This window comes from Heloderma suspectum, chromosome 10, assembly GCF_057233095.1.
Source record: "Heloderma suspectum isolate Gila_16-S chromosome 10, 16-S_ref, whole genome shotgun sequence".
In the NCBI taxonomy this organism is placed as follows: Eukaryota; Metazoa; Chordata; class Lepidosauria; order Squamata; family Helodermatidae; genus Heloderma; species Heloderma suspectum.
In genome coordinates this window covers 14,375,789-14,385,858 of record NC_139467.1, presented here as the reverse complement: position 1 = coordinate 14,385,858, position 10,070 = coordinate 14,375,789, and the positions used below count along the sequence as shown (strand labels likewise).

The 10,070-nt window shown below is 45.3% G+C and overlaps 1 protein-coding gene across 1 annotated transcript; it reads right to left on the bottom strand.

Annotated features, from left to right (window-relative positions):
- Positions 1-1,624: 1,624 nt before the first annotated feature.
- On the bottom strand, positions 1,625-9,767 carry LOC146337759 (uncharacterized). Its single transcript, XM_084815255.1, has 3 exons — positions 9,649-9,767; positions 9,101-9,220; positions 1,625-1,939 (listed from the first exon to the last, which is right to left on the bottom strand). The coding sequence occupies exons 1-3, from the start codon at positions 9,695-9,697 to the stop codon at positions 1,755-1,757; spliced, it is 354 nt and encodes a 117-aa protein (XP_084671381.1). The 5' UTR covers positions 9,698-9,767; the 3' UTR covers positions 1,625-1,754.
- Positions 9,768-10,070: the final 303 nt, after the last annotated feature.

Below are 10,070 nucleotides of genomic sequence, written 5' to 3'. Positions count from 1 at the left end.
GCCGGCTCCGGCCACCCGCAGCCAGACATCCGGCCGCTAGGCAGCCCTGCAGGGATGCAAATGGCGGCTGTCGTAGCCGCCGCCATTTGCATCCCTGTATTGAGCCATGATAGGCTACGTAAATATTTACATAGCCTATCATGGCAGGGGGAAAAAAATCCAGCGTACGCAAATGGTGGTAGCCGCCTCCATTTGCGTACACTGGGTTTTTTCCCCCCTGCTGTGATAGGCTACGTAAATACTTACGTAGCCTATCACGGCCTCCGCAGGGATGCAAATGGCATCCCTGCATTAGCTGTGATAGGCTATGTAAGTATTTACGTAGCCTATCACGGCTATGAAGAAGAAGCGAATGGTGGCCGCAGGACGGCCGCCATTCACAAAGCAGCGCAGACGGGAGCAGGTAAGTGCTCCGTTTCATGCGCCTTTTGTGGGTTGGGGGCGGCGGGTACTTCTCCCTGCATGCCTTTTGTGGGTTGGGGGGGTGGGGGCTTCGTTCCATGATGGATTTCAGGGGGCCGAATGTATTGGCATTTGGCCTCACCGAGATCCGTTGCGGAATTCTCTGACATCCCTAGTTATCCTAGCCATGTACAAGACTTCCATTTCTGTTCACAAGTAATCAGAACTTGTCCCATTCACAATGCCAAGCATGAGCATATTTTCCTGGAAAAGCTTGCACATTTCTGAACTTGCGATTGCAATTGAAAAATGTGAATTTTGGGGCCAATGTGAAATTTCAAATGCACAGTTTTCCTAATCTTTTCTTTCCTTCTCTCTTTCTTTCCATATTTTCCCAGTCATGTGGCCTTCCTCATTATCAGCATTTCAAGGCTGAGGAAATGCAGCCAATCATGGAGTTTTATAACAGGCAGTGGCATGGGGCTGGTGCTTTAGGTTCACTGGAATCTCATCACTAGGAGGATTCTTTCTGGCAATGCTAGTGCTCCTGCTCAAACTGCCTGCCAATCCCCTTTCTGTGCAATAATCTTGATCATGCAGGGATCAGAGGCTGTGTCTCACCTGCAAGATGCCTGGGTTGAGTCAAACGGCACCTACTTTGTACAATGTTTGGGTTTACCCTTGAACAAGAGATCTAAATTTAAAGATTCAGTTATAGACCCATGGAGAGGGAGCAAAGAGGGATGGCCTTCTCTCTGTCAATCAGCCTGGACAGCTAGACTGGTGAGGACGAGGGAGAAGGTCTTCTCTGTGGTGGCCCCCACTCTGTGGAACTCCCTCCCTAGGGAACTCTGTCATGCCCCCTCTTTAATGAGCTTCTGCCACGCATTAAACACGTGGTTGTTCAGGCAGGCATTTGGGGTGGGTTAGTGTATTTTTAGAAATATGATGTTTTTAATGTAGAATTGTATTGTTTTAAACTGTTTCTATTGTTGTACATAGCCCACAGTGGCTGGGTGACCAGCCAGATGGGCGATTAATAAATTAAATAAATAATAAATTAATGAGCTTACAGTTCCATCACATTTTGCCAATTTTTTAATTTAAGAAACCTTGTTTGTTTTTTTGCCTCTAGTATCTAGCTAGTCACATTGCTTGAAAACATTCCATGAAGCCCACTCCACTCCTCCCTGCAAAAAACACAAATACTGAATGTATTGTTGCTTCCGTTTATTTTTTATTACTCAAGAAATCAAAGATGAGATATGAAGCACCTTTGATCCTCTGCAGAGAAGGTTGTATGAGAATGACAAGGAAGCCTTCTTTAGTGCTGAGTTGCTGAATGCAGCTCATTACATGAAGATTGTCATCATCAGGAACCCAGAGAGAGCCAGGAGGAGGGAGTCACCTGATGAAGGGGCCTTGCTACACTGAATTGTTGTTGTAGTGTTAACTCCATTTATTACACTGGTCCCTCCAGAATTACATTTAGACTTTTCATAGCAGGTCTTTAGAATGCTGGTGTTTGAACCATTACCTGGACATGAAAAATAAAGATGAGCAATCAGGGCAACCTTCACTGTTTTGAATACCCTCTATCCAAACAAGTCTATCCATCTATCCAATTTACATCCCACCTTTCCACTGATAATACTCAAGCTGGCAAAGAAAGTCAACATTGCATAAAGGCATTCCAACCGCAGCAGAGCTGAACCACCAGAAATCCTGTTTTTTTGTGTTCTTTGAAATTCGAGCTGTGACTGGGGGCAAAATAGTTCCATTGATTTAGGAGCAGTGCTTGCCATGGCTTTGGTGGTCCTTCTTTCTTTTTCTATTTTAAACAGACCAAAATACCAACGAACAAACCAAACAAACCAAACAAACACACCACTGGTGCTGATTGTAAAAATAAAAAATGAAAATGAGACACCACAAAGGGGGCCTTGATGCTACCATGTTTTCTTCCAATACTATTAACATACATTTGAACCTGCATTTTGGACTCTGCCCTCTCTCATTCTCATTCTCTCCCTCTCCCCCTACTGTGGTTTCTTCTTCTGCTTCTGCTTCTGCTTCTGCTTCTGCTTCTGCTTCTTCTTCTCCTCCTCCTCCTCCTCCTCCTCCTCCTCCTCCTCCTCCTCCTTCTTCCTGGTTTTTTGTTTTATCCTTTCAAATGCCCCCCCTCCAAATTGCTTGTTTAACTTGGGGGTGGATTTTGACTGCTGGGTCACTTGATTCAGTCTGCTGCTATACGTGCCTGTGGCTTGTGGGTGGGACCACAATCCACAGCGGGGGCTAATCTGAGCAGGTCAGCTCTGTGGCTCTCTGTTTCCTGGGAGTGAGTGACTGGAGTCAGCAAACAGGGCGAGCAAACCGGGGAGTTTGCTGGGAAGTCCACAGAAATGGCAGTGTCATCTGGAATGTGGATGGAGTTGTTTCAGTGACCTGCAGGGTGTGTGTGTGTGTCTTCCTGCCTGCAGACAACAGGAACCACACCTGCCTCAAGTGCAAGCTAGTAGCTCTCTTGGAAGAGAAAGTGATGAGGCTTGAGGCACACCTCTGTATGCTTCGATTTATGAAGGTTTTTTAGGTGAGAGACAGGAGGTCTCCTGAAAGGGCATCAGAAGGGCGGCGGGTGTTCCAAGGAAGGGAAGAACACCAAAGGCAAAAGGTAGGGGAGTGGAAGGACATGACACAGAAGATGAGGAGGATCTGGAAACATGATGAGGCACTGCAGCTACACCAAAGATACATTGCAGTCTTCCTCTTCCCCTCAGGCAGCAGTTTGTTGTTGTTCAGTCGTTCAGTCGTGTCCGACTCTTCGTGACCCCATGGACCATAGCACGCCAGGCCTTCCTGTCCTGCGCTCTCTCCCGGAGCGTGCTCAAGTTCATATTCATTGCATCCGTGATGCCATCTAGCCATCTCATCCTCTGCCGTCCCCTTCTCCTTTTGCCTTCAGTCTTTCCCAGCATCAGGGTCTTTTCCAGGGAGTTTTCTCTTCGCATTAGGTGGCCAAAATATTGGAGCTTCAGCTTCATTATCTGTCCTTCCAATGAGCACTCAGGGTTGATTTCCTTTAGGATGGACTGATTGGACCTCCTTGCAGTCCAGGGCACTCGTAAGAGTCTTCTCCAGCACCACAGTTCGAAAGCATCAATTCTTCGGCGCTCAGCCTTCCTTATAGTCCAGCTCTCACAGCCATACATTACTACTGGGAAAACCATAGCTTTGATTAGACGGACCTTTGTCGGCAAGGTGATGTCTCTGCTTCTTACTATGCTGTCTAGGTTGACCATAGCTTTCCTCGCAAGGAGCAAGCGTCTTTTAATTTCATGGCTACAGTCACCGTCTGCGGTGATCTTGGAACCCAAGAAAGTAAAATCTGTCACTGCTTCCATTTCTTCCCCTTCCATATGCCAGGAAGTGATGGGGCCAGATGCCATGATCTTCGTTTTTTTAATGTTGAGTTTCAAACCAGCTTTTGCACTCTCTTCTTTCACCCTCAACAAGAGGCTCTTTAGATCCTCTTTGCTTTCTGCCATTAGGGTGGTATCGTCTGCATATCGGAGGTTGTTGATAATTCTCCCGGCAATCTTAATTCCGACCTCTGATTCATCCAACCCGGCATTTCTCATGATGTACTCTGCATATAAGTTAAATAAGCAGGGTGACAATATGCAGCCTTGTCGTACTCCTTTCCCAATTTTGAACCAATCGGTTGTTCCATGTCTGGTTCTTACTGTTGCTTCTTGACCCTCGTACAGGTTTCTCAGGAGACAGGTAAGGTGGTCTGGTACTCCCATCACTTTAAGAATTTGCCACAGTTTGTTGTGATCCACACAATCAAAGGCTTTAGCGTAGTCAATGAAGCAGAAATAGACGTTTTTCTGGAATTCTCTTGCTTTCTCCATGATGCAGCGAATGTTGGCGATTTGATCTCTAGTTCCTCTGCCTCTTCGAAACCCAGCTTGTACTTCCGGTAATTCTCGGTTCGCATACTGCTGAAGCCTAGCTTGTAGGATTTTGAGCATCACCTTGCTGGCATGTGAAATGAGCGCAATTGTGCGGTAGTTTGAACACTCTTTGGCGTTGCCCTTCTTTGGAATTGGAATGTAAACTGACCTTTTCCAGTCTTGTGGCCACTGTTGAGTGTTCCAGATTTGTTGGCATATTGAATGCAGCACTTTAACAGCATCATCTTTTAGGATTTTAAATAGCTCGGCTGGAATACTGTCATCTCCGCTAGCTTTGTTGTTACTAATGCTTCCTAAGGCCCACTTGACTTCACTCTCTAGGATGTCCGGCTCAAGTTCAATGACCGCACTATCATGGCTATCAGGGACATTCAGCTCTTTCCTGTATAGTTCTTCTGTGTATTCTTGCCACCTCTTCTTAATCTCATCTGCTTCTGTTAGGTCCCTGCCTTCTTTGTCCTTTATCATGCCCGTCTTTGCACAAAACGTTCCCTTGAGATCTCCGATTTTCTTGAAGAGATCTCTAGTCTTTCCCATTCTGTTGTTTTCCTCGATTTCTTTGCATTGTTCATTTAAGAAGGCCTTCTTGTCTCTCCTTGCTATTCTCTGGAACTCTGCATTCAGTTGGGTATATCTTCCCCTTTCTCCCTTGCTTTTCGCTTCCCTTCTTTCGTGAGCTACTTGTAAAGCCTCATCAGACAGCCACTTTGCTTTCTTGCATTTCTTTTTCTTTGGGATGGATTTCATTGCTGCCTCCTGAACAATGTTACGGACCTCCGTCCATAGTTCCTCAGGCACTCTGTCTATCAGGTCTAATCCCTGAAATCTATTCCTCACCTCCACTGTATATTCATCAGGGATATGATTTAGGTCATACCTGAACGGTTTAGTGGTTTTCCCGACGTTCTTCAATTTAAGCCGAAATTTTGCAAGAAGCAGCTCATGATCTGAGCCACAGTCAGCTCCAGGTCTTGTTTTTACTGACTGTATGGAGCTTCTCCATCTTTGGCTGCAAAGGACATAATCAATCTGATTTCGATATTGACCATCTGGTGATGTCCATGTGTAGAGTCGCCTCTTGTGCTGTTGGAAAAGAGTGTTTGCTATGATCAGCATGTTCTCTTGGCAAAACTCTATTAGCTTTTGTCCTGCTTCATTTTGTACACCAAGGCCATGCTTGCCTGTTATCCCGGTGATTTCTTGACTTCCTACTTTAGCATTCCAATCCCCTATGATGAAGAGGATATCTTTTTTTGGTGTTAGTTCTAGAAGGCGTTGTAGGTCTTCATAGAACCGATCAACCTCAGCTTCTTCGGCCTCAGTGGTTGGGGCATAGACTTGAATTACTGTGATGTTGAATGGTTTGCCTTGGATTCGTACTGAGATCATTCTATCATTTTTAAGATTGTACCCCAGTACTGCTTTTCCCACCCTTTTGTTGACTATGAGTGCTACTCCATTTCTTCTAAGGGATTCTTGCCCACAATAGTAGATATGATAGTCACCTGAATTAAATTCGCCCATGCCTGTCCATTTGAGTTCGCTGATTCCCAAGATGTCGATGTTCAATCTTGCCATCTCCTGTTTGACCACCTCCAGCTTCCCTTGATTCATTGATCTGACATTCCAGGTTCCTAAACAATATTGTTCTTTACAGCATCGGATTTTCTTTTCACCACCAGACACATCCACAGCTGAGTGTCCTTTCGGGTTTGGCCCAGCCGCTTCACTCTTTCTGGAGCTACTTGGAAATACCCTCTGCTCTTCCCCAGTAGCATATTGGACACCTTCCGACCTGAGGGGCTCATCTTCCGGCGTCATCTCGTTTAGCCTTGTGATACATTCCATGGGGTTTTCTTGGCAGGAATACTGGAGTGGGTTGCCATTTCCTTCTCCAGTGGACCACATTTTGTCAGAACTCTCTGCCATGACCTGTCCATCTTGGGTGGCCCTTCACGGCATAGCTTATGGCTTCATTGAGTTACGCAAGCCCCTTCGCCACAACAAGGCAGTGATCCATGAAGGGGTCAGGCAGCAGTTTACTCCCTGGCAATTTCAGTTGCTTCTCATACTTAATGTAGTTTTTATAGCTTTCTGTCTGTCTGTCTGTCTGTCTGTCTGTCTACCAGCATGGGTCTTCTTCTTTTTTCTGCTTGCTTGTCCCCATTGGTTCTCTTGTAAAAAAGCCCCTTGAGCATATAGACCCTGGAACATATAGACCCCCAAAAGCCCCTTGAACATATAGACCCTGGCTTCCCCACCCATTGCATCCCCACAATAACACCCCCCCCCCTTCTGTATTAGATGGAGCTGCTATTGCTTCTGCTATAGGGGTAGCTACTGGATGTGGAGGAGAAGATACACAGCCAGAACTCAGAGCCAGTGTGGAGTACTGGTTAGAGTGGCAGACTAAGTCCAGGGAAACCTTACATCAAATCCCACCCACACATAAAGCTTCCACTACTGATCAAAATGCCAATCTTGTAGGTGTGACACCTTGCAGATGTCTTCCTCGCTGGCGACAGAAATGCAAACTTTGCAAGTGTGTCCCACCTCCTTGGTCTTCCTCAGCAAACCAGTGGGTAATAATTTGCTGCTACCTAACTTGGGGTTGGGTTGTTCTGTATGCCCAGAGGGAGTAGTAAAATGCCTGCAAATTTCTCATCTGGATCAAATCAGTGGGCAAAATAGCTTAGATAGTTGCAAGCCTTTATCTCGTTATCTCTCATTGAACATAACCAAGGTGCTTTTGTTTTTTGGTTTCCAGAAGGGGTTTTCTCTTTTGCTGTTAATATCAATACACTAACACCAAACTTTCCCAACTTTGGCAGGTCTGATGCCCAGAGGGATTACTAGAAGTCTGCAAAAAGTCATGCACTTTGGAGAAAACTGTCAAAAATTCAAAGGACAGATTTAGGATGAAAGAAAGATTTGCATGAAGCCACTGCAGTTTTGACCAAAGATTTCTAGGCCAGAGAAATTCAAAAGGAATGATTTTGCAATGGCCTCTAAAAAGGGAACCCTGGGACTGATTTAAAAAAAAAAAAAATCTGGCAGGCATGACACCATTCTGGACCTCTCTCAAGTGTGATCATTTCCAGCCATTCAGATTTAAAATAGCAATTGTACCAGACAGCAGATTGGATTTCCTGTTGGATATAATGGGAAGTTTATTGGACACCACGCCTATTTTAATTGCCTCTTGAATGTCCAGTCTCCCTGAAAATTTGGCAAGGTTGCTGGAAGGAGAGAGTATTAAACGATCTGTAAAGGTTATGCCATTTGGATGTAAAAAGTAAAAAGGTATAGGTGACAGAATACACAGCAGTCTCCCACTGAAAATAATGATTTCTGAAACATGAATTAAAATCTGAAAAACAAAGGAACTACATTTGAAATGAACTTTATATGAATGGAATGTTTTACCAAAGGAAGAAATTACAAAAACAATGGTGAAATCTTTTAAATGAAAGTGTATTTCCAGTGTACATTCTGCTAAGTAGTTTGCGGCTAAGGATTGGCATCTGCAACATCACATGCCCCTTTTCCAGCTAGGTCTCTCTCAAAATAGGAAAGTATACTCCCCAATTCAGGCCATTTAAATATTAACCCCACACTTCTCTGGCTACTTGGGGAAAGTAGATTACTCTGATTATGGGGGAGGGGGTAGTTACTTTGCTCCAGTTTTTTTTTTAAATTTAAAATATTTCTTGGCCACCTTTCAGGGCAGAAGGCCCCCACCCCCAAGCAGCTTGCAGCCATAAAATATATAAAAACAGTTAAGATGTTAAAAGTGATAAAAACATAAAAAAATAAAAACAACAAAAGCCAACAATAAAACCAGCAACACCGTTAACAGCAGTTAACAGTTCATTGGGTTGGGGAGGGCAGGGGGAGCGGAGCTGGCTTTGAACACATCCTGAGGATTTAACCCAGATCATATAGAACAGTGGTCCCCAACCTTTTTGGCCTTACATTTATTCTGTACTTTCTATTATTATTACTACCCCCCCGCCACCCCCCGAAATCCCCCCAGGAAATCCCAACCTACCTGGTGGCGGCTGGTCCGGGTCCATCCGCTGCTGTCCACCTGCTGCGCCTGGACTGCGGACGCAAATGGCGTCCAGCATAGCTGACGCCATTTGCGTCCCTGTTCTTCAAGTAATAGGCTACATAACTCTTTACGTAGCCTATTACTGCAAAGAACAGGGACGCAAATGGTGCCTGCTGCACCATTTACGTCCCTCTTCTTTGCACTAATACGCTACGTAAAGATTTTCATAGCCTATTACTTGAAGAACAGGGACACTCGCCCACCGTTCACCTCCTGCTGTACAGCCCGGTTCCTAACAGGCCACGGACCGGTACCTGTCTGTGGCCCGGGGGTTGGGGACCCCTGATATAGAACCCCAAGCTATGGCTGATAAATTCAGGAGCCACCAGCTCTCTGTCCATGATATATTAAAATGGCGGGGTCATTGCTTGGCATTAGAGCACATGCTTTGCATACAGAAAGTCCCAGGTCCAGTCCATTAAATCCTGATGTCAAGGGATCTCATGTAGCCAGACTGGGAAAGGTACTTGTCAGAGACCTTTGGCAGCTTCTACCAGTCAGAGTACATGGTTACACAGTTGATGGAGAACCCCATGTCTTCATATGCTTTGGGAAACAAAGGAGCCTATTCATGGTCCTGGCCTGGGCCATGATCCTTCTCACTCACCAGCTGCTGCGGCTTCAGACCAAACCGTGGCGCATGTATCTTTGCCAGATTCACAAGTCTCTTTGTTGCCAGTGCAGGAATCGCCAGTACTTTGGCAACTTTCACAACTCAAAGAAGCACCTCGAGGAGGAATGAGAAAAGGTTTCATCAAGTTTATGGGAAAGACAGATTTCATAGTCATTTGCTAGGGAAAAGGAGTAAATTCCACTTGAACGGGCAATGTGATCTCCCATTGAACTGAACTGGAACTTGGGCTCAGTTTGGCCCAGCTCTGGAACTTGAATTCAGAACGGCCCTAAACCATGACCAAAGCAGGAAGGAAGGTCTTTCTCGGCACAGATGGGCTTTGATGAGAAAAACTTTGACCTTTCCCAGTTCTTCTACATCTGCCACAGGCAAACCAGCCTTCTCCAGCTTGAAGTAGTGATATACCTCCCCCACCCCCCACCCCCACACAGTTGACACTGAGGGATGCCAGCTTCAATCCTGGAATAACCCCCTCCCCTAGTCTGTATGGGAGTGGGTAAGTTCACTAGCAAGGTTCTCACCTGTAGTGAGAAGCACAGAGAAGAAGAAGATTACTAGAAGAGCCTGCATGCTGAAGAACGTGCAACTGCAAGAGCTGGTGCGAGCAATCTTAATGTGCTGAAACAAATGTTCTGGTGTGAGTTATCTGCAAAAACATTTCGAGAACAACCATGAATAAAAGCACTAAACAAAGACCAATTAAAGAAGACCATTATGCATTTGGAACAGGATGCCACTTTGGGTGGCAAAAAGCTAGCTAATGAAAGAACACACACACACACACACTCACATGCACACTTCAAAAAGGAAATCCTTGAGCCTCTGGTATTTTGCCTCTGTGTTTCATTTTGTTTCATTTAAGACATTTCTATACTGTCCAAGATACAACGCTCTGTGGGTAGTTGACAAAGATGAACCCCCCCAATACAATATTTTAATGTAT

Excerpts from the sequence above, each read along its gene's own strand:
- LOC146337759 (XM_084815255.1), bottom strand. The coding sequence starts at position 9,697 with ATGCAGGCTCTTCTAGTAATCTTCTTCTTCTCTGTGCTTCTCACTACA. Across the intron at positions 9,221-9,648 it reads CTCTGTGCTTCTCACTACAG|GTGCTTCTTTGAGTTGTGAA; the intron begins GTGAGAACCTTG and ends TTCCTCCTCGAG. Across the intron at positions 1,940-9,100 it reads GTCTGAAGCCGCAGCAGCTG|GTAATGGTTCAAACACCAGC; the intron begins GTGAGTGAGAAG and ends TTTCATGTCCAG.